Source organism: Alexandromys fortis, unplaced genomic scaffold (assembly GCF_014885135.2).
Source record: "Alexandromys fortis isolate MF-2015 unplaced genomic scaffold, M_Fortis_MF-2015_v1.1 scaffold_7, whole genome shotgun sequence".
Lineage (NCBI taxonomy): Eukaryota > Metazoa > Chordata > Mammalia > Rodentia > Cricetidae > Alexandromys > Alexandromys fortis.
Genome location: NW_026067920.1, coordinates 24,190,586 through 24,215,341, shown reverse-complemented (window position 1 = coordinate 24,215,341; position 24,756 = coordinate 24,190,586). Strand labels below are relative to the sequence as shown.

General features: G+C 38.9%; 1 protein-coding gene across 2 annotated transcripts in view; it reads left to right on the top strand.

Annotated features, from left to right (window-relative positions):
* Papolg (poly(A) polymerase gamma) overlaps positions 1-18,810 on the top strand; it is a 28,802-nt gene extending 9,992 nt beyond the window's left edge. Inside the window, exons 7-22 of one of the 2 annotated variants that reach the window (XM_050140810.1) lie at positions 748-859; positions 2,899-2,988; positions 5,923-6,061; positions 7,540-7,612; positions 8,126-8,246; positions 8,577-8,661; positions 9,571-9,624; positions 11,149-11,268; positions 11,665-11,774; positions 13,583-13,704; positions 14,128-14,297; positions 14,688-14,776; positions 14,854-15,074; positions 15,556-15,648; positions 15,825-15,881; positions 17,418-18,810. In XM_050140810.1, the coding sequence (XP_049996767.1) occupies positions 748-859; positions 2,899-2,988; positions 5,923-6,061; positions 7,540-7,612; positions 8,126-8,246; positions 8,577-8,661; positions 9,571-9,624; positions 11,149-11,268; positions 11,665-11,774; positions 13,583-13,704; positions 14,128-14,297; positions 14,688-14,776; positions 14,854-15,074; positions 15,556-15,648; positions 15,825-15,881; positions 17,418-17,516 (1,755 nt within the window). In that variant the 3' untranslated portion in view covers positions 17,517-18,810. The remainder of the gene's footprint in view (positions 1-747; positions 860-2,898; positions 2,989-5,922; positions 6,062-7,539; positions 7,613-8,125; positions 8,247-8,576; positions 8,662-9,570; positions 9,625-11,148; positions 11,269-11,664; positions 11,775-13,582; positions 13,705-14,127; positions 14,298-14,687; positions 14,777-14,853; positions 15,075-15,555; positions 15,649-15,824; positions 15,882-17,417) is intronic. The other variant, XM_050140809.1, reaches the window with a different exon arrangement.
* Positions 18,811-24,756: the final 5,946 nt, after the last annotated feature.

The following is a 24,756-nucleotide window of genomic DNA, read 5'->3' as shown; positions in this document are numbered from 1 at the left end:
TTTTTAATTGATGGGCTTGGCATGCAGTAGTCCTCTTCTAGTTTGTAGACTCAGTTCTTGGAACTTTTATTGAGTTCTTTTGAATTTCCTGCTTTTGTTTGCACACATGTGTCTTTTTTCATGGAATCTTAATGTTTGTCTGTTGAGTCTCCAGAACAGCTTTCTATAAATTATAAATAAATAAAAGTGCGCACACACAGAAAATCCTTCTTTCTCACTTATTAACCACATCTTCATATTTTTTATTCTGCCTTTTGGTGTTATCTTGTCTTTCAAGCTTGGTAATGATTTCTAAAAATACTTTTTATATTTTCTAAATGTTCTTTAAAATTTATTTATATATTTATTTGTAGCTACCTGTCCTTATTTCCCGAATAAAATGTTTAAATCTGTTTTCTTTGGTCTACTGGGTCTGTTGCCTTCTGTCTACCTGCTTTCCAGTTTCTGTGCCTTTTGCTGCTGTTTCTTATGTTTTGTTTTTCCTAGTAGTTTATGCCATAAGATAAAAACAAACTAAACCAAAACCAAATCAAATTTTCCTAATACTTTAGTTGAAGTTCAAGAGGGGGGTAAATGTAAACATGTAGACTTACAGTAATTGTTCCACATCCAGTCACCTTCATAGACCTTTTGATGTTTCATTAGAATGTCTCAGATTAATAATTGGTACTTTTTACGTTTTGAGTTGGGGCTGAGGAGAATGAAAAGTAATATTTATCTTCTTTCTTTTTTTACGTCTTTCCAAAGATTGATCTAGTCTTTGCAAGACTGGCAATACAAACCATATCAGATAATTTAGATCTAAGAGATGACTCTCGCCTAAGAAGCCTTGATATACGGTGTATCCGCAGCTTAAATGGTGAGTTTCTAAAGAAATCTTAGATGCCTGCTTGAAAACAATGAAGTAAATAGAGCCTTTTTGCAGAATTATTATTGCACTATTTTAAGCCTCAAACAATCTAGAATAGTTGGAATACAGCTCAGTTTTACAGCACAAGCTTAGTGTGTGAGAGACCTTGCATTGCCCTGTCCCAAATCCAGAAGATTTAGTCATAGTTTTCTTTCTAAAAATAGATTATCACTTTTAAACATCCTAAAAGGTATCATTTAGTTGAAAGATTAAGTTTAGAACTGTGGTTCATAAACTTAACTATTTTAGTTTTTAGGAGCCCCATAAACCTTTAACATTTATTGAGAATCCCAAAATACATTTGTTCACCGCGTTATATGTCAGTATTTACCATATTATGATTAAAAACAATTGTTTAAAATATTTATAATTCACTGGAAAAAATATAAATGAGTAGTACATTTTTTATAATTTTTTTTTTTTTACATACCAATCCCAGTTGCCCTTCCCTCCTCTCTTCCCATTCTTCCCACCTCATCCCTCCATCCACTGCCTAGGGGAGGGTAAGGCCTCCCCTGGGAAGTCAGCTAAGTCTGTCCCAACACCTCATTGAGTCAGGACTAAGCCATCCCTGATTTACCCGGGTGCCTAGGCTGAGCAAGGTATCTCTCCACAGGGAATGGTCTCCACAAAGTCAGTTCATGCATTAGAATTAGATCCTGGTCCCACTGCCAGTGGCCCCACACACTGCCCAATCCACACCATTCTCACCTGTATTCAGGGGGCCTAATGTGGTCCTATATTTAAAATAGATTTTGTTTTCTGGTTACCTTAATACCTTGTCACACTAATATCCAGTGATCTGCTTTATGCCTTTTTGCTTTTGCCTGTTTTTTGTTTTTGTTTGTTTGTTTTTAACTATTGTACTCTATTTGGAAAATATTAGTTTTCAAACTTATTTTTATCTTTCAAATGTTAGTACAGATTTTACTATGAAGTGGATTTTAAATTGTAGTGATTAATTAATATTAGCACCAATTCTGTCATAAGAGTCTTTAAAGTATTAGAAGCTGTCAGGTTCTCAATAGCAGATACAAGTCATTTATAACTATATAACTTGAAAGCTTAAATTCTCTTAATCCATAATAAATAATGTCATTGTTTTCCTTGAGGCAAGGAACTTACCTAAGTTTTGATAGATTATCTACGGAATACCCAGTATGTAACCTTGTTGATCTGCCAGTTATAATTTCAAGAAACTGGATATTCCTTTAAAATACAACAAAAATGATGACACACCTCTTTCCTTTTGATTGTTTTTCTCAACTGTGATAGTAGTGAAGACACATTTTATACCTGTATACTTGGTTGCCACTGCCATGATTGACCTGTAAGGTAGTTTTAGCCATTATTGCCAGTACCTCATCAATGCAAAGTTAACACTGTGAAGATGGTAATGAAAAGTGTAGTTGTCTTATAAAAATTGATTTGACCTCACAGATTATTCAGGTTTGAGAGCCACTGATTTAGTCTCTTGTTTTACATTTTTTGGTATTTTGTTTGTTTTTGATATTTAAGACAGTGTTCTCTGGGTATCCCTGGCTGTCCTGGAACTCAGTCTTGTAGACCAGGCTGGCCTGGAATTTAGAGATCCGCCTGCCTCTGCCTCCTGAGTGCTGGGATTAAAGGTGAGCACCACTGCGTCCACTTTATTTTGTTTTCCTGAATGTACTAGTAAATTACACTTCTCTGTGGAAAGGATTGTATTGAAACAATAGCAGTTTTATAAATTGGAGGCATTGTGATTAAGTCAGAAGAAGAAGAAACTGAAAAGGAACTCAGACCCATCTCTACTTCAGTACTGGATTTCATTACCCATGTACTTTAAGTTTCTCAAAAGTAAAGGACCTTTTCATGTGTGTTTTAAAATTTTATGCAGCATGACTTATCATTCATATTTTAGCATTTGAGAGTTTGAAGGTTAGGAGACAGTTTGAATTGACAAGGTTTTGTTCCTTAGTGAAAAATCAATATTTTGTCTTTTTCAGGGTGTAGAGTTACTGATGAAATTTTGCACTTAGTGCCAAATAAAGAAACCTTTAGACTCACCCTAAGAGCAGTCAAATTATGGGCAAAACGTAAGTATCCCAAATCTTTTATGTGTCTGTTCTAAAATTCTAATTTTCTGTTGCCAGTAATTGAAGCACATATGAAGACTCTGACTTTCCTGATGCTATTGAGGGTTGATGGCCAATAAACCTGGAAAAGCTGCTTTCAGGTGTACTGGTGTGTATGTGTGACTCTCTGTCCTCTCATGTGCAGGTGTGTGTGTGTGTGACTCATAAAAGGCCCTGTCCCTCGTTCTCATGTATTCAGACCCTGCTTTAGAATGGTGATATATGATGACTGAGGAAATGGCTCAGTAGGTAGGAGCACTTGCTGCATGAGCTGAGTTTGAATCTCTAACACACATGCAAATGGCGAGGCATGACTGTGTGTGTCAGTAACCACAAACTCAGCACCGTAGGGCAAGAAATCAGGCAGGGAGGTAAAGCAGGATACCCGCATGCTTCCTTTGACCTGCGTGTGCATGTACCTGTACACACATGTTCATGCATACTATACACACACACAATTTTTAAAAGAAAAAGAATGATGATAATAGTCTAAAGAATGAATTATTAAATAATTTTGTGGCCATGCAACTGAAATCGAATGTGCTCACATGCTCACATAAACCTTTTTGGTATAGCCCGCTGTAAACTTGGTCTTTAGAAAGCTATTGCTCCTAAAACCTGCATAACCTTTTAACTGTATGAATAGTGTAGGCCTTTGTAAGACACTAAGTACTTTCATGTAGAAGATACGTAAGCAAAGTCACACATATAAAAATGATCTGTGTGAGACACATGATAGATGGAAATTGCTAAACCCAAAGGTGGTTTGAGTGAGTCTGAATGCATAGTGAGTGTAAATGCCCAGGGCATTAATGTCCACTACTGTAGACTTATGAACACTGTATACTTTAGTCTCACTGATTTATAAAAGTTTTTTTCTTCAATAATTAATTAGGCTCAGCTTATTGTAATTTTTTGTTGTAAACTTAATTTTTAAAAGCTTTTTAATTCCTGTGTAATGATATAAACTCAGATTGGACATGGTGGCACATGCAAATCATTCTAGGGTTGAGTAGGCTCAGGTTGTAGGCAAGAATGGTGGCTCCTACCACTCTTCCCAGTGGAATGCTGAGATTGCTCACTGGGGCGTAGGAGTTAGAAGCCAGCCTCATTTCCAGCCAACGTCACTGAATTTTTTGATGGTTATTTTTTTTCTGGCGTTTGCTCTTTTCTTACCTCTTTGTCTACACATTTTTTTCATCCCCATTATAATCTTAAAGCCCGCCATCATGTACGTGGTACTCTTAAACGACATCGTTTGGTGCCTGACTGCACTGAGGCAGTGTTGCACTTCAGGCATGAGGTTTCACTTAGTCTACAGAGCTCTCCATAAAGCGTTTGACTGTGGAACATTCATATGCATTGACGGATCCAGTTAACTCTGTGACTGCTAAACACTTGAAATGGCCAGCTAAGGGATTTTTAAATTTGTTTTATTTCATTGACTTTAATTCTCAACAGAAGGTAAAATAATGTTCATATAAAAATCTTGTTCATATATAGTATTGTTATTCCTAAAGCCAGAGTAAGCACAGTTGCATATTGTTGAAGGAGCTGCGGGCTGCGTTCCTGTAGCACCCAGCTCCCGGTCACCTGGCTAGCTTATACCCTGAAATAACAACAGACAAATTGTATTCTTTTAAACACTGCTTGAACCATTATATCTAGCCTCTTCTCTGCTAACTCTTGCACCTGGACTAGCCCATTTCTAATAATGTGTGTAGCACCCCAAGGTGCGCTTACCGGGAAGATTCTAGCCTACTTCCATCCTGGGTCGTAGCTTCATCGCATCTGCCCGGGAGAGGGGAGCATGGCATCTGAGCTCACTTCCTCTTCCTCCTAGCATTCTGTTCTGTTTACTCCACCCACCTAAAGGCTGGCCTATCAAATGGTTGTTGACACTTCTTTGTTGAGTGTGCCAGAAGTTATCCAAAAGACAACATGTATGCTATGATTTATATGAATTAAAATGTCCATAATTAGGGCAGAGCTATAAAAGACAGAAGGTAGATGAGTGGTTGCATAGGTCTTCAGATCCAGACTAAGGGGGAGTATAGCTGTCGTTTCTTTTGGAGCTGAAGAGCGTGTTCTAGGAGTGATTGTGGTGGTTGCACAGCTACAAGTACACCAAAATGTACTAAAGTGTATAGTTTAAGTGAATCAGTCTTTTGGTTTATATATTGTGGGCCTAAAGCAAGTGGTATTTGCCTGTAGCCTTGAATAATCGGATCAGGTAATTTGTATTAAAACCACAACATGAACATTTTGTCTCTTTATAAACTAAACTCTGTATTCTGTCAGTTTTCACACACATAGTTTTTATATTTAACATGTCTAAACTGATATCTTATAGATATTTACCTCTATATATGGAACATAATGTCACAATGTGTAATAAGGGCACACTAGGTTTAATGGTATGGTAATAGTTTCCCATATATTTCTATAAAAATCATCATTTCACAAGTGCGTCTAATGTCATTGGTATGTTGTTCACAATGGAGAGGTATCCAAAACTGAAGTTTGTTGCCAGCTTTATGCTCAGTTTTAAAATACTACCCATGTATGTAGAAATGTTCTTTCTTACCTACTGTCTTCTCTCTTTAACTGCAGATATTTCAAAATGGGGGCTGGAGATTTAAGAATAGTTTCAGTAGCATTATCAATCAGAACAGTTGGCACTAAAACAGGGAACTGAGGTCATTGTACATTAGGGGACAAAGCAGAAGAGCTACAAATAGAAAACTAGAAGTTTCCAAAACTGACTCTGAGCCTAGTGTGATGTTCTGCTTATCATTTCAGTTTGTATTCAGTCTTAGGAATGAATGAAGTTATTCTGATGTATTTCAAGCATGATAGACCTGGATAATAATTAACAAATGCTTGTTTTCATAGGTCGTGGTATTTACTCCAATATGCTGGGATTCCTTGGTGGAGTCTCCTGGGCAATGCTAGTTGCGAGAACTTGCCAACTGTATCCAAATGCAGCAGCTTCAACTTTAGTTCACAAGTTTTTTTTAGTTTTTTCCAAATGGTAAGCATATACTTTAACTAATTATTAACTTATATAGATATGTTAAAAAAAAAAACTTAAAGAACTGTAGCCAGGCATAGTGGCTCATACCTGTAATCCTAGCAGATTTTTAGATGTATTCCTGCCTAGAGAACTTTAGGCAGGAATATTGCTATAAGTTTGAGGACAGTGGGCTCCATATTCTGTTTTAGTAGTCCTGGCTGGAGAGAGACCCTGTTTCAAAAAAAAAAAAACCTATGCATATTATGCATATATATTTTGTTTTTCCTTCATTAAAGCACTCGGGAGGCAGAGGCAGGCGGATCTCTGTGAGTTCGAGGCCAGCCTGGTCTACAAGAGCTAGTTCCAGGACAGGAACCAAAAGCTACGGAGAAACCCTGTCTCAAAAATCCAAAAAAAAACCAAGCTTTAAAACATATTTAATCTGAGAGAATGAGACATCCAGATTCATAGTATGACCAATATGACTTGTAATTTCCCTATGGTACAGTAGAACACCAAAACTTCTCTAATCTCCACTGACAGACACCTTCCTCTTCTCTACCCTGCTCTCCTAGTCTCTGCCAACTACTACTCTACTTTCACCTTCTGTGAGATCAGCATTTTTAGATTCCTTGTATGAGTGAGATCCTGAAGGATTTTCAGTGCCCTGTCTATTTCAGTTAATGACCTCCAGTACTACCTATGTTATCACAAGTGACATGATTTTGTCTCCCTACCCGTCAGTGTTTTGGAAAGGGGTTTTACTCTGTAACCCAGGCTTGTATACAACTTTCATTCCGCTTGTCTCAGCTTTCTAAGTATTGTGTTCACAAATGTGTACCACCCCACTGAGTTTTGCTCCCTTCCTTTTTCTTTTTTGATTTTATTTTATGTATATGAGTTATGTTTTACCTGCTTGTGTGTTTACCACTTGTGTGCGTGGTGCCTGTAGAGGTCAGAGGAGGGCATCAGATCCCCTGAAACAGAAGTACAGACAATTGTGAACCTTCCATGTAGATGCTGGGAATTGAGCCTGTGTCCTCTGGGTGAGCAGCCAGTGCTCGTAACCCCTGTACCTTTTTCTAAAAAACTCAGTAAGCTGACTTGAGGAGTTTGTAAATGGGAGCCTTATCTTAAGATCTTAAGACTATAGAATCCCCATAGATTTTGGTTTTGTACAGTAAATTGGCCTAGTAAAATGGAGATGATAATCATAACTGCTTCATACATGTGCTAGTATTTTCAACAAATGTTACTTATTGCTGTTATATCATCAGAATAAAATCTGTGAAAGCAGATGAGAAAGAAGAGACAAATTCAAGTACAAATTGCTTCTCACTAACGAAGGACTGTTGCCATTTCTGCAAATAAACAGATTCTTCCTCTTGTACTTTATACTTTGCCATGTGAAGATTGAGGCAGTTTAATACTTTTAATATTTTATATAGCATCTGAAGTGAGAGTCTGTTTGAATTAATTCACTTTACTTATGCTAGGGAATGGCCAAATCCTGTGCTGTTGAAGCAACCAGAAGAAAGCAACTTGAATTTGCCTGTCTGGGATCCTCGGGTATGAGAATTCACTAAGGAGAAGGAAGGGCCTTACTCTAAATCATAGTCTCACTAAAGATTATCCCTTCTTCCTACACACCTTTCTTATGCAGCAAGAGCTCTTGTCTCCCTCTGCTGTGGATTTAATGTTGATCCTAATATTTTGCAGTACATTTTAAAGCAGATTCATAATTCTCACATAGATTCCTTTTTAATTTTGAAATTCCAATTTAGTAAGAGTAGGCATCCATTTCTATATATAATTGAAGATAATGCCATTGTAGTTATTATATTTCTATAATTCTGAAAGACTTCCTTATATGATACATCATTTGATAGATTTTCTGGGGAGCTTTGACAAACAAATATATCTATCTTCAGAAATAAATGCAGTTCAGTAGAGAAATACCTTCCTAGAATTGAGGGACTTTCATATTAAATTTATATTTCATATTCTTCAGACTTTGGGGAAAATGAAGTGATGACTACTCAGTTAGGGGAACAGATAATTATCCTGCTTCTGATTTTACAGGTAAATCCATCAGATAGATATCATCTTATGCCCATAATTACCCCTGCCTACCCACAACAGAATTCTACATATAATGTGTCTACATCTACGCGAACAGTAATGGTAGAAGAATTTAAACAAGGTAAAATGTTTGGCTCTCTTTTCACTTACATGTTCCCAAACTTTTGGCTGACAGTTTTATTCTACACTGGAGCTATTGATTGGCAATTAGAATTCTGTAACCCTTAATTCTTAGTAAAACTTCAAATGTTTTCCAAAATATATAATATTAAGGCCAAAATTTGAGCCAGTCCAGTTTGGTGGAATTTGACTTTTGTGTTCTAAGAAACAACATAATGTCTTTACATTTCTAAGTCAAGCATTTGTGGGTTAGATGGTTTGGATGAAATACAAGAGCTGGTCATTTTTCAAAATTAGACTTAGTTTCTAAAAACCCTTTGTTTTTGTTTAGGTCTTGCAGTTACGGATGAAATTCTTCAAGGGAAATCAGACTGGTCCAAACTATTAGAGCCACCAAATTTCTTTCAAAAATACAGGTATTTAAACATTGGTAAAAATGTCAATTTTTGTCTTTTTTTGTGGGTTTTTTTTTATTGTTGTTGTTTACCATTTTTGTTTTAAAGGGGGCTAGGTTGTACGTGACTGGGTATGCCTGCCATAGTGCTCACGTGGAGGGCAGAGGACAACTTGCAGGTGTTAGATCTGCATGGGTCTTAGAACTCATGTCATCAGGCCAGGTGACAAGCACCTTTACCTACTAAACCATTTTGTTGGACATTCATTCATTCATTCATTCAGGAGTCAGAGCCTCACTGTGTATTCCAGACTAGCCTGGAACATACTTACTATGTAACCCAGGTTGGCCTGGAACTTACAGTGATTCTCCTGCCTCATCCTCATGAGAAGTAGAGTTAGTCTATGTGTGACCCATGTTCAATAAGAGTTTAAATGTAGAAAGCTAATTATTGACAGATGACAGGTATTACTCAGATTTTTTTTTTTTTTTTTTTTTTTTTTTTGAGACAGGGTTTCTCTGTGGCTTTGGAGCCTGTCCTGGAACTAGCTCTTGTAGACCAGGCTGGTCTCAACTCACAGAGATCCGCCTGCCTCTGCCTCCCAAGTGCTGGGATTAAAGGCGTGCGCCACCAGCCCGGCCTTACTCAGATTTCTTAAGCAAGGTAGAAAATAGGCTAATAGAAGCCCTAAGTCGTCACAGCACTCTGATTCTAGTAGTAGCTAGTTCAGCATTTGTGACAGTTTTTAAAGTGAGTTAGTTTTTAATTGTGGGGTCTATTGTTTTGTGAAAATTAAGTGTACTGTAACTTTTAGACACTCTGTACATGTTTTGTTCATTGAGAAGAAGAAAGAAAAATAGATTTAAAAAAATCAGATTAATGATGTTCTGACTTTTTTAATCCCTGATTATTGATGCAAATCCTTTATAGGCATTATATAGTATTGACTGCCAGTGCATCAACAGAAGAAAATCATCTCGAATGGTAAGACTTACGTTTCAAGTTCTCTTCTGCACTGTCTGGTGATATCAGTAGTTTCATGGTGCTTTACACTTGCTTGGCTTCCATAGTCAGTATGTTTAGTGGTGACTGGTGTCCATGATGGAGACTCAGCATCAGCTGTGGTGCAGATTGTACTTGCTCATTTTCAGAATCAGAATGCAGTGACCTTTAGAAGAATTCTGGTGCTCTGATGCCCAGCTACATCTTACTATTATTGTTCCCTCCAAAACTCAAAGGGAAGACACTTTATGTATCTTTTTAAGTTGGGAGGAGGTAGCACAAGTATCATAATTTTAGTTTCTGTCAATAGTTTTGGTCAAGCTGCAGCATATATCTTTCTAGGACATCTAAATCCATCCCCTGTGCCTTCAGAATATTCACATTCCTGGGTCCACTGGGCAGAATTTGTGATTCCAGTATTTTCTTCCAGTCTGACTTGTCACTTTAAGGGTTTTTATTTCTCTAATAATTACATTTTTTTATTGATGCAGTATTTAATTTGTCTAGATAAGGAATCCTGGAAACTATAGCTTATGGCAAAGTCAGTCTGCCATTTGTTAGGAGACCTTTTTGGTGCACAGCCGTCCTTCCTTCATTAATGTGTTGTTGACTACTGCTCTCGGCTGTATGTTAAAGTAAATAGTTGCACAGACTACTTAGCTCGAAAGCCTAAAAGATGGACTGTGTGGTGCTAGTAGAGAAATTTGTTTCTCATTTAGTAACTTAGTTATAATAATCAGTTTTCTTAAGTGTTTGAAAATATTTAAAAGTATCCTTGAAATTATTCTGACTTATAGTCACTAATAAATACATAACAGATAGTCATATATCTTAAGAGAAAATTAAATTGTAAAAATCTGGTGACACCTATATGTTTTTCTAATATCTGATTTAAATTTAGTGACCTATTGAAATGCAAAATCCAGTATTTTGTGAAAATCATTATGCTTATTTCAAGAATTATGTGCGTATGTTAGCTTTTCTTGGTTTATATTATTTAAAGTAGTTTAGGGTTTACTCAAAGGTATGAAAGTAGAAATGATTGAAGAATACACTAAATAAAAGTTTTAGTTTATACTCAAATCCTTACAATCTAGACTTAACCAGGTTATTTTTATAGTCAGAAATGCATTAAATTTAGGTCAATTCTTCTATAAGCATAATTTGACATATGCTTGATTTATCATTATTATTATTATTATTATTAGTGTGGCTTGTGCCACAGCATGTATATGGATATCACTATTGACTTTCAGGACTCCAGTTCGGGTTGTCAGGCTTGCATGGCAAACACTTTGACCTGTTGAGCCCTGTTGCTATACCAATTGGTATTTTTAAAAATCCCTACTAAAACACACCAAAAAATGAAAATAAAAATCCCTACTATAATTGGACTTTATTTTTAAGTGAACATGCAAAACTTGGTAGTTGAGGTAGTACTTGGTTTACTTGAGTATAATTGTGAGATTTCATTTGAGTTCATAGAACTCTTGTTGTTTACCTCAGGGTTGGATTAGTGGAATCTAAAATCCGTGTGCTTGTTGGAAACTTGGAGCGTAATGAATTTATTACTCTTGCCCATGTGAATCCCCAGTCATTCCCAGGAAACAAAGAACATCATAAAGCGTAAGTTGCCCTTAAATAAATGTCTTAAATAATGTTATTTGACATACTTAATGTTTTCGTGCGTTTTAAGATTGTCTTTATCAGACATTGATGGAGGAATGATATATGTGACCATGTATTATTATATAAGTACACATTGCGATAGTTAGTAAACCTCAGCAAAAACTCCATAGTAGTGTTTGGAACGTCTTTTAAATATATATTCAGTAAGTTCTTCCGGACTATTTAATTTTCTTTTAAAACATTACACACCAGTGTTCTGAATATAATTTTAAGAATTTGGCTACATCACTGAAATCTATTAATCAGGTAGAGAAATAGAAACTAAGTTTTAATTTTCCAGTAGCATTTGTTAGGGTGAAAGAAAAAAACTAATGAAAATGTTTTTCTTTATAGCAACAATTATGTATCAATGTGGTTCCTCGGAATAATTTTTCGGAGAGTAGAAAATGCAGAAAGTGTTAACATAGACTTGACATATGATATACAGTCATTTACTGATACAGGTAAGACATCATAATCATGGGGCGGTGATTCCCAGCCATGGCTCTAACTCAGTGCCATCTGTTTAGGGTCTATTTGGAGATACTTCTTAATTCCCAGTTTGGTTAAATCAACCCATATTGTAGAAACTGGTGCTGCTGTTTGGAAAAAGGAAAAGAATGATGAAACAATTTCTAAGATATAATAAGGGCACTCAGATAATGGACAGAATGCTTCCATTCACTTTACAAAAGAGACATACTTAACTGCAGAGGATATTTCTGGCAGGATTTTTTTTAAAGGCACTGCTGGTTGCTTCTTAGTCTGGGAACCAGCCACTGTGCCCAGGGGACAGGGAGTGAGACTCCCTAGGTACTTATCTTAATGTGTTTTCTGTTTGAAAACTAAACTCCACAGGTGACTTTCCTGCGTGTTTAGCCAGAGATTATAATCACAGTCATAAGAATGAATTGATTTGTATGTTTCTCATGTTAAATAATCATCATTAGTTACAGATTCACTGAATATGTTCCAAGATCAATAGAAAAACATTGTTCATCATATCTAGCCCCAGCCACACCTCTCCGTTATAGACTGGGCTAGTGTTGACTGGTGTAGTGTGCACATTCATGCTGTTAGTATTCTTGACACACAGGAGTTTTCTAAATTCCTTATAAAGTCCTCATGTTTATCATGGTAATGTAGACTCCTGTGCTTCACCTTCAGATTACAAAGTCATGTTCTGAGGAACCAGAGACTCTGCAGTTTGAACAAGTACTCCTGATAATCATAAGAATCTCAAATGAAATTATGTATACAAATTAGGGATCAGTTGTCTCAAGAAGTAAAAAGCTGAGATGCTCATTTATTAGATTTTTAAAATATTCTTTTCCACACGTCGACACTCTAGTCCCACAGTATTAAATAATGTGCCACATTCCACAGCATGTGCAGCACAAAACAGCCTTCCTGCCTGTCTTCAGTGGACTTAACATCTAATTGGCTGGACACAAAATACCTTAATTTGTGTGCTGATACAGCTGGTCTTCACAAGTTAGAAAAAGTGCTAGAACAGAAGTCTAGAGCCACACATCTCCTGATGCAGTCCAGGTGTTCCAGGCTTTCTGAAACTAGTTTTTCAGCCTATAAATTGAAGATAGACTTGCAGATGGTCTCCGATCTCCTGTGTTCTATATCTGATATGGGCTGTGATGATAAAGCAGTCTCAGGGTAGAAGCAGGACTTGAATTGCATTTTGGATATTTGATATAATTATTGTCTTAGGTGGCTGCAGAGACAACTTAGAGGTTCAGAGGGCTGGCTGCTCTCCCAAGGGCCTAAGGCTTGGTTCCCCAGCACCCACATGAAGGCTTACAACTACTATCTGTAAGTCCAGTCCCAGGGAATACAGTACTTTCTTCTGACCTCTGCAGGCACCAGACATGCACATGCCACACAGACTTATATGAAGGCCAGAATACCCATATATATACATATATAAGAAGAAGAAAAAGAATTACCTTAGACTCAGACAAGTAATTATGAGGAGTGATTGATGTTTTGAAAAGAACAAAGAACAAGATTTGAAAAAAACAATTTGCGATCTATTTATTTTGTTAATGGGGGCTAATTATAAGAAAGCTTTTAGAAGATATACACATAGAAGCAGTCAGTTCTTACACAGTGCTGTGACACAATGGAAGGCTTAGAATATGTGTTCCCTGAGAGGATGTGTGTTTAGTGGGGGATAAGCGGTCTGTGCATTTAGAAAAGGAAAACAGCCTGCAGTTCAGAAAGAAATTTCCCATTTAACATATTAACATTGTTACAGTGTACAGGCAGGCAAACAATATAAATATGTTAAAGGATGGAATGAAAATCGAAGCAACTCATGTAAAGAAAAAGCAACTTCATCATTATCTACCTGCAGAGATTCTTCAAAAGAAGAAAAAGGTGGGTGTGTAGTCCTGATTCTCTAGTATGCTTCCATTGAAAAGGTTGATCTTAACCGGGCAGTGATGGCACACACCTTTAATCCTAGCACTAGGGAAGCAGAGGCAGGTGGGTCTTTGTGAGTTCGAGACCAGCCTGGTCTACAAGAGCAAGTTCTAGGACAGGCTCTAAAACCAAAACTATAGAAAAAAAAAAAAAAACCCTGTCTCAAAAAACAAAAACAACAACAACAACAACAGAAAAAAAAACAGTTTATCTTGAAACCAAATTTGAACTTTACACCTATACCTCCTCCAAACCTACTGGGAAAGATGGTGTAGCCAGTCGGTCTGAAATTCACCTTAAACCAGAGGTTGCTTTTGTGTGCTTTTAGAATATTGTCCTTTCCTTTTGAAACCCTAACAGCGTCTTTCTCTTCCATAGAGTCTTTCTGATGTAAGCCGGAGTTCAGGTGGCCTTCAGTCCAAAAGATCATCTCTGGATAGCAGCTGTCTGGATAGCTCCAGAGACACTGATAGTGGGACACCTTTTCACTCGCCAGTGTCTACAAATAAGTCTTCCAACCCAGACAGCCCTTCGGGAGAAGCAGAGAGGTGTGTGTCCAAACATCCTTCTAGGCTGCTTTTGGAGGATGATGAGAACTTTCAGTACCTTTCCTAAAAGATCTGTTTGCATCGCTAAAAGAATTTTCTCTTACTCTGCTAGTAAAAGATTCTTACTAGTTTAGGAACACTTGGCGGTGTGTGCGGTGCTCCAGGAGTCACTCCAGGAGAAGGGCCTGGGGGATGGTGCAATGCAGATGAACACACGCATTTTCTACTTAGATTGTTCCCTCTTGACTTTCCTTGTGTTATCTGACTTCCCTGTTCTTCTAGTAAGTAAGGTTGAAATACTAGAAAGAAATCATACTGAATGTTAAAGTCAGAGCTTTTAAAATCAGTAGTTGAGATCAGTTAATGATGATAATTTTATTCTTTTACTAGGAATAGTACTGAGCCTGCGACTGTAGTTGTAGAGAAGCTACCCAGTGTCCCCCCAGCTCAAGGGCTGTCTATTCCAGTCATTGGTGCAAGTAGGTATCTAAACTTGAATTGTTACAATTCTGCTACATAAATATTTGAGTACTAAGATTGTTTTTGTACTTTTCAGAGGTTGATCCTCCAGCAAAAGCTACATCCTCCCCATCTGTATGTACCATTCCTACTGTAGTAGGACGTAACGTTATTCCTAGAGTCACAACACCTCACAACCCTGTCCAGGGACAACCACATCTAAATGGACTCTCTAATATAAGTAAGAATGTTACACCCAAAAGATCCCATTCGCCACCTACAGATGGGACTTCAAAGAGGTTGAAAGACATAGAAAAGGTAAACTTACGACTTTAGTAGTGATTACTCATTAGTTTTTTTTTTTAAGTTAAAATAATAGTAAAGAAACTGACAGTTTTCCTTAACTATGTAAGTTTTCCACTGGGAGTTGTTCTGTTTGAAAAGAACATTTCAAAACCTTTAGGAATAATATTTGTTCATCGTATAGTCAAATTACTCATATCTGAAAGTTTGCTTGATTGGTTTAAGTTTCTTACACAAAAGTTAAGTAGACAAATATAATTGTGCAATTTTTTTCTATTATATGGATCTTCTTAGCTTTCAGCAGATGATAACAAAATATTTTGTTAGAATCTGAATTGATTAAACCAAAAAGATTACTTAGGCTGCCGAAATTAAGGGTAGCCGTTGAGTTCAATATAATTTTAGTTGTAGTTAATTGAAGTCATTAAATTGTTGTCATTTTTGATGATCGATGAATTAGTCTCCCATTTTATATTGATTTGTATGGTCTTTGCAGATATATAATAGCGATTCATTTTTATTGTTTATTCGACTTGAGTCAGCATTTAAAGACTCCCGTGCTGCGGAGGATAGGAAAAGGAAGCGAATGGTAACTATGTTAATACTGCGCTCAGATTGTGAACTGAAAGAGCAACAGACTGTGAAAAGCACGTAGAAAGTACTTGAGAGTCAGCAGTTTTTCATTATGATTTACTTTGAAGTAGGAATAAGTGTTGGAAATGGTAAGAAAATTTAAAATTGTGTTTTTAATCCTTTTATTTTTAGGATACCATTGGTGGAGAATCTATGCCCATTCCAACTATTGATACATCACGGAAAAAGGTAATAGATTATAGGTAATAGTTCTATAGGTAAAACAAATAAAAAAAAACTTAAGAAACTAAAACTAAATCCAAGTATTTAGAAGACTGAGACAGGAGGATTGCTTCAAGTTCAAAACTAGCCTAAGCAACAGAGTAAAACCATGTCTCAAAGAAAAAGAAAAACCTAAAAACCAAAAGGCAGTATGATTATGTCCCTGTTCTCAGAGAGCAGCAGTGTGGTTGGGGTCAGGACTGGGGATGACAGATAGTGCACAGCTCTGAGTGGACATTGCTCAGGAGTCTAGGAGAAGAAACAGTTCGGAAGACTGGTGGCCTGCTCAAATTTCGGTCTGCTTTATTTCTCTGAATACTTGGTTCATGGCACAGGTTTCTTATTAATGCCAAAGATAGCTTTTGTTATATACACTGCTTTCAGAATTTAAGTTATTAGAAATCAAATACGGTGAGCATGGAAAGCTAATGGGCAGGTGTTAGGAAGGAGCTTTGTTAGGTCCCAGGAAGCCCTGCCCTGAGTGTACAAAACAGATGGCTTCTTTCCAGCCCTCCACGGGGGAGCTACTTCCCTAGTCAGCTTTTACTGTGTCTGGACTTTTGGAACCAAAGTAATTTCTGTTACACAACTCGTGCTGCAAGACTGCCTTACAAAAATATATGCTAAATATGATAATGGATAGGAAATATTAGGGTGGATATTGAAATATAAAAGAGTGAATAGCGGAGTATATTATAAAATATTTCAAGCACAGCTAGTGGTGGTGGTACATGCTTTAATCCCAGCGCTCAGGAGTTAGGCAGGTAAATGTCTGAATACCAGGAAAGCCAGAGCTACATGGAGAGACCTGTGTCAAAAACAAGCAAAAACAAAAGCCATTCAAGTATAAGTGAGTAGAAGTGTATAATGTCTGAAGTTTGTTATGCTATATAAATCTCATTGTCCTACTCTCTATTTCTATGCCTGAACTTTTTACTAATTCATTTGCTTAGTTTTGGTGCTGGGGGTTGAACTCAGAACCTCATGCCTGCCACACAAGTGGTCTGCCACTGACCACATCTGTGGCCAAGCTTTACATTGTTTCAGTCACACGGTACAAGAGCTAACGGAGGGAGGTGACTCTCGGTACCAGATCTTCCTGTAGAGTGCTCATATTTACTTCAGTCATAAGGCTTTTCTCTTTAGTCACCCCGCACTTCTGTTGCTCAGTGTCAGGGATGGTGGAGTTCATTATACATTTCTCAGTGGTGACTGAGTTAATAACGTCCTCTTCTCCAGAGCCCTCCTCACACTGCTGCCACTTCTAGTTTCTCTACTCCTCTGCTTCTCAGTTTTGACTTTTTAAAAGACCTGAGAGCAAAAAAGTACTTAGAATGAATGGAAAAAGAGCTATTGTGTGCACCTGTGAACATCAGGGTGTAGGGCTGTGGAGAAAAAGTCCAAGTAGAGTTGGATGGTTGATTTGTTAGATGAATGAGCCCTTATAGGTGGGGTGTACATGCACGTGTGTACATTCACACGTTTTTGTCTCCCTTTCAACAGAGACTACCCAGTAAAGAACTGCCAGATTCATCATCGCCAGTTCCAGCAAGCAACATCCGTGTCATCAAAAACTCCATCCGACTGACTCTCAACCGGTAATCGCAGTGGTAATAGCAGTGCCTCTTCACTTAGTGACCATGCAGTCACACAGTGGCGTAGATGGCGTGACGTTTCCAGTCAACAGCCTCATGACCTTGGAGTGGTTTTTGAACTCTCACATTTGACCTTGAGATGCTGTGGCATTCTCACTGATTGAACCGTGCCCTCTGAGGATCACCTGCTAGTAAATGTCACCTACAGTATTATGGCTTTGCATTTTGAGGTTTTACTGCCTTAACTTTTGATGTTTGTTTCTCTGTCATGGGAACCAGTTCTTGGCCACTTGGACTTTTATGAAACAAGCCCTGAACTGTGTATGTTTGTCTGTTTGTTTGGGTTTTTTGTTTGTTTGGTTGGTTTTTTGTTGTTGTTGTTGTTTAGGTCTTATGTTGTAATCATTGTATAGAGCTGAAAAAGTTAAAACAAAACAAAACAAAAAAAACCCTGTCTTGTAATTTCCAAATGTTTGTATGTTTACTTTAGCATTGAAGCCACTCTGTGAGGCCCTAGGTTATTGAATGTGAGATATGTTTCTGCTTCTTTCTTTGTGCAGATGTCTATTTTGTTAATTTATTTTTTCAGATTGGCACATAAATATTTAAACTATTTTTTGTGCTTTTGTCCAGATGTTGCATAGTTTCCAGGGAGGACTAGTCCAGTGACTACACAAGAGTTGGGCACCATAAATTCTCAGTATTTTGCCTCCCATGGAGGTCTTCAAAATACATCTTTATTAAAAATCAGACTGTAACCAGGATACTGAAAGTCAGTATATGAATGGTGAAATTGTTACATGTCTTACTATCTCATGACATTCTTGTTAGCTGATTGGTATTTTTTACAAAGGAAGAATTCATCCCACCATCAATGATAAGATACATTTAAGTATGGCAGACTTGTATTTTTGAAGTATAAAATTAACTCAGCATGGTAATCCCTCGCCATAGCCTCCAGCAGTCTCTTCTTGGGTCAGGCATGCAGAATAAGCAGTGGATTTTATTGAAACCTCAAAGCATTTTTGAATGACATTGTTACCAACCATTAATTGGCTCAGGACCTTTGTAGTTTTATTTAACTATATGAGTTGTCTTTTTTTACACTGCTTTTTTCAGTGCATTTCTTAATATTTTTTAAGTTTCATGAATGCATGCTCAGTTTATTAAAAGTCCACAACCATGTAATTCTTGTAATCTGTTGACTCCGTGTTTTGTAAATGAAGTCGTATGTATTTTCAGAATATTTTTGTATGTACTGTAAGATATCATCTTTTCAAAGAGAAACTTTAAAACCGTTACTGTCTGTCTTTAATTTTTTGAATAGGCTTAATTAATATATTTAAAATGAAACTCAGCATAGCCAGGAAGTCTTCAGCTCTCACTCAGATGTGTAGTAGGCCAGAGGGGGCAGTACATTGGAGTAGTGCAGGGTTCACAAGGCACATGGGAGAAAGAACAGCCCGTCTTCACTTACAGACCCTTTACACCAGTTTTACACCCTTACGTTGAGACTGTCGATGTGTTGTGCCTTCCCTGCCCGTTCTGATCTGAGGGGTGTGCCGCTCCCACGTTCTGTGTCAAAGGCCAGGAGTTGTCTTCTTTGGCAGTGCCGTTTTCATAGTTAACCTCTTCCTAAATCGAAATGTTTGGGATTTGTTCTACAAATATGCAAAACTGAATGATTATGAAAGGACTGATGGGTGTTGGTGGCACACACCTTTAATCCCAGCACTCGGGATCTCTGTGAGTTCGAGGCCAGCCTGGTCTACAGAGCTAGTTCCAGGACAGGCCCCAAAGCTACAGAGAAACCCTGTCTCGAAAAACCACACACACACAGGACTGACACTAGAAAAATTATTTGAATTATTTAATGGGGGGTTTAAATCTTATTCCAGGAAGGTACAGCCTGGCCCCTGGCAGTATAGTAGGTTTTTTCTTAGACTAAGGGTCCATTCAGCATGGTCAGTGGCTCAGCATCGAGGTTTACAAACTTGTCTGACAACTGAGGATTAATAAGATGGGTTTTGATGTGGTGGGTTCATTGAAAAGATGAAGAGCTTCCTGTCCTGGCCAGTAGGGGGACTTTTAGTACATTTCATTACCTTCCTAAGGGGTCTGTCAGACCGGCTCCAAGTAAGAAGGTTTGGGAGTCAGCATCATGCTTTCTGTCTGTTTCCAAGTGTGTAACATAGCTAAAAATGTATTTCATAACGCCAGATAGCCTTCACATGTTCATTCCCTATAGTACTGGGCTCTGACTGACTGGCTTGTTCCTCAGTAACTAGCTCTGGATACTAACAAAGGAAAGCAAGTTTCCAGGAGTTTCAACTTTGGGAATTTATTCAATTTGAGGTAGAAAGTACTTGGTTTAATACCTTGTAAAACGGGGAAGAATAAATTTTTAAAGCTTATTGATGCTTATGAGACTAATTTTGTCTGCAGACAGCCACTCCAGTAGTGTTAGTAAAGTGCTTACTAATCAGCAATTAACTGGGAACAGCCAGCGTCGAGTGGGCCAAGGCTTCCTCCTCCTCCCTGCCCCTCCCAGCATCCCCCAGGATCTCACTCTGTAGCCCTGGCTGGCCTGAAGCCTGCTGTGTAGACCGTGCTGGCTTGCAGCTGGGGTGACCGACCCTCTCTCCTCAGCAAATAGAAGAGTATCTGAGAACCCTTTGGGATTGTGTATAAGACGCTTTTTGTTCCGTTTCTAGTCGCGGGAAGTTAGCTTTCGTTGGAGGCTGAGGGTGGGAACCCCCAGACTAGCAGTCCTGGAGTGTTTATGGTTGCTCCATTTGATTTTGCTGTGGTAGGTTTCTGAATGCAGTGTCTCTTTAACTAGTAAAATGGGCTGGTGAGGACCTCAGAAACACGTTATTTCTTAGGTACTTTATATATTTTGGGTGAAAATGTGGCTGGTATTTAGAAGAATGTTTGCCATCAACGTTCCCATGTTACTGTGTCATTCAGAACACAGTAGCTTAGAATGACCCTCAAATAACAGACATCTGAATCCTTAGAGTGTGGAATAGGAAGGTTCTCACTTGTTCCTCCAAATTCACTTAACAAACCAGTAAATAGAAATACTTTAGTTTTTTAGCATACATATTTTATAAGCAAATTGTTTAAATCGATAACTACCTAATAAACCATACAAAGCTTAGAATTTTTGGAAACGATGATGGAAGGATATCCGACTCCGATAACAATTTCCTCAGGAGTTTTTAAGGGAATTATGTGAGGTCATATCCCTTCCACGTTCTCTATTTTGGAAATAATCTAATAATTTTGTATTTTAAAGTAATTGAACACAAGATTATAAATTTGTTAAAATTTGTAAAGACTTGTAGTATATGAGGGTGGCTGTGTGAATGTGCATTTGGGTGCAGTGTCCACAGAGCCCAGGAGAGGGCGCCCTGAAGATCCCCTGAAGCTGGAGCTGCAGGCTGCTGTGAGCTGCCCAACATGGGTCCTGGGAACCAAATGTGGGGCCTCTGGAAGTGCAGGGAGCACACCTCACTGCTGAGCCATCTCTCTTGCCTCCAAAATTGTTACAGTTTTACACTGTCACCGAATGTTCATAAAGACCCACAGAGAGTGTCTTTGATGCCATGGTGCTATGTCCCGCCGCAGTTCCATCAAATGCCTGCAGCTGCCGTCCTTTTCTAGACCGCTGTGGTATGAATTAGTTTGCCCTGTTTTATAATTGTACACATGAACTTCATTTGTCTAGAGCAAATAATCCAATAATCTTACCTTGAGGAATGGGTGATGTTTGAGTGATTCTTTGGGAGTATTTCAGAAGTGCAAGAGGACGACATAGTTATTTCTCAAATTGACAATCAGTTTAGTCATTTAAGACACGGGTTGTCTGTGGTAGAAAATGGTACCTACTTGCTACTTGATAAGAAAGCAAAGCTCAGACTCAGTTTACCTCTCACGGTCACTTGTTAGCAATATTTATTACCAAGCTGTAGTACAATTTGCAAATCTGCTCTAAATTTAAAGAAGTTCCAGCTTCCGGTCCTTTTGGGTGGCCTTGTCCTCACTTCCATCAAAGAATACTTGAGGCATCATGTCAAGTGCTGGAAAGAAGGCGCTGTCATTCTTGTGGTCAGCCTGGGAACCAGAAGCTTCTGGTTGAAAATAGATGGGTTTAGTCACCAAGCCTTGGCTGCCATCCCGAGAAGGACGAGTTACAGGACTTTAGGAACAGTTGACATCATGCATGTCTCTATTACACCTTTTAACACTAAATGATCCAAACTTGTGTAGCTTTCAGTTTAGCATTTGTTTACTCTGACTGGGGATTTAATCGTGTTTCATCACAGCATTAGAAACAAACTAAGCTATGGCCTTTATTCCAGATTCTTTCTATAGAGGAAACTGGGACGCAGCCAGGTGGTAGAGTGCATCCCTAGTATGCTTGATCCTCATCACTTCATAAAGAAGACCTGCTGCCACACACCTGCAGTCCCATCACTAGGGGGTGGAGGCCAGAGGACCAGAAGTTCAATGTCATCTTTGGCTACTGTCTGAGCTACACCCTTTTCTCACAGGGTGGAAAGTATCCACCCTTCCTGTACAGAAAGCTCAGAGAACGTTGAAGAGGATTTGTGAGGGAAGCAGAGGCTTAGTTTTAATACACTACTTTGAAGACTGGATTCAGGAAAGCAAGCAAAAGAAAGGCCATTAAAATATTTCCCAAACTTAGAAGTATGCTTGATATTGTAAGTTAGCGCCTGTATATACACGTGTGTGAATGTATCTGCTTATAAAACGCATGTGAGATTTCTTAGCTTGGGGAAATAGCTTTCCTTACTACTGTAACAGGGTTTTTTTTTTTTTTTTAAGTCCTAGTTGAGAGTTCACTGAGGTTTTCACCCCAGTCTTGAGTTGTAGCCTACCGTTTGAATACACGGCACAAAAGGGCCTCCCAGGAGGTCATGTCAAGCGTGGGTCCTTTTCTTCATTCTGTCAGTGAGACTGTTTCAACCAACAGTTCCAGAGGAGACAGGAGTGTGCATAGAAAAGGAGAAAGATCGAGGTGCATGAGCGCAGAATCTTGCTAAAAACAAAACAACAACAATAAAAAACAACAACAACAACAAAACACCTTTGCACCAATCATCAAGAAAACATAAAAGCCAATAAGCAATTAACAAATCACCTACTGGGACATTTTTAAATTGTTGAGGTGGTATCCGTCCTCAGCGTGGGCTGCAGGTGGACTGAAGAACGGTGTGTTAAGATTTGCTCAGTGAGCGGCGAATCCTGTCGTACCCAGGTCTCATACCCCAACATGGTTCAGAGACCAGATTACAGGGTTCCAGCAGGAGAAAGGATCACATCCTGGGAAGTATCAGTTCTAGATTTTAATGCTAAAAGTGTCATCGACTAAACATTTACAGCCCTGACAACCGCTATGATCCTATGAGGCACACTGTTATCTACAAATGAGGAAACAGACCTGGGGAGCCAGCTTGACCATCTCCAGATACCTAGCTCTTCAGTAGCAGACTCCGAAGTGTGGATCAAAGTCTGGATACTCAACGGTATCTCTAAGCTAGGAAAAATCAAGAGGTGTACAACCGTTCCCATCGCGTTGCCCTGCTCCATGGGATGTGGAACTTCTTACCTGGTCAACAGCAATGATGGTGTCTTGTGCCAGGCTGCTCTGCCACTAGGAACTGTAACTTAATGCTTAACGCCCAAATCCAGGTGTGTGTGTGTCTGTGTGTGTGTGTGTGTGTTTTCAGGTGGAAACACTTGTCTTTCAAGCCTTGGAGTAGCTATGATAATGAAAAAAATATTCCAAGAGGTCACCAGATCTCTCCATATCCCGATAAACAATTGATCTCCCAGATAACAGCTATGTAGCATTCCTTCGCCGTCACACCAGATGGAAGCAGAAACAAAGGGGTCTAGGCTCACTGTCAAGATAGTGCTAGAGACGGTGACGCGCCTGCTGGTGACCTTGCACACAAGCAAGTTGTTCCTGGCAGTCACTACACAGCCCTGGCTGTCTTGAAACTTGCTATTTAGTGCGTGCTTTATTCGTAGAAAAAATAATTGTAGAACTCATGGGACTCTTAGGAAGGTCTCTGAGCTTCAGCCCATGTATATATTGCAGGTTAAGAATTTATCAGTCTGGCCTGACGGTGGTGGCGCATGCCTTTAATCCCAGCACTTGGGAGGCAGAGGCAGGTGGATCTCTGTGAGTTTGAAGCCAGCCTGGTCTACAAGAGCTAGTTCCAGGACAGGCTCCAAAGCTACAGAGAAACCCTGTCTCAAAAAAACTAATAATAATAATAATTATTATTATTATTTATCAATCCACCTCTGGCTGTCCAGCACTCCTAACCCCCCCCCCAGCTGATGCTCCACCAGGGTTTAAGGTTCTGCATCGTGAACATCTGTATGTTGGCACTGATCTGCAGGCGGCTACACCTGAGAAGCTACACCCATACCAGATGCACCTGTATTCCCTTCCTCCCACCTCTCCTGGGCACAGGGCAAGACTGTCTAACCCTGTTTCCCAGTCACTTCCGGCTCGGGCCTCATGGCAGCACTTCAAAGAATTAAGTGCAGGTTCTTTCCAAATAGATTGGTTTCTTGAAACTCACCAACAAGTCAAACACCAGGAAAGTGGGGCTTTCTGAATGCCACCCACTTGGATGGCAAATGGTATTTGGTAGTTTCAAATATTAAGAAAAGAAAAAAAAAAAAGTCGACTTTGCTTAGGCAGTATCTAATCTCCCGGAGCACAGGAAATGAAGGTGGTCAGGTCTGATTGGCAGGAGGCCCTGGGGTTGCACGAAGCAGCCGCTCCCCAGCAGGGCCCACTAGCTTTGCCCCCAGCCTGCCTCCAGCTGAGCACCCTAAGGGAAATCACCTCTAAACTCCCTAGACTTCAGCAGCCAATCAGCTGCGCCATGATTACCAGGTGAGGGGGTAGGGAGAAGGGACGGCGGGAAGGGAGGGTGAGGTAAGTTTGAGAAGGTTGTGCTGCTGGGGCCAGCGGGATTCCGTAGTCACCAAGCTAGTCATTCCATGTATGTTTAGCATGAATGTTCTGGAAACTAGATAGTAAAGGAAGGTCCAATGGAAAGTACTGGATGCGCTTGGCTGGAGAGGTAATCAGAGCTCCACTTTGCCAGGGATGGTGGCGGGAGACAGAAGCACAGAGATGTAGATGAAGGTGGTGGAAGAGGAAACCAAGCATGGGAAAAAAAAAAAAAAAAAAA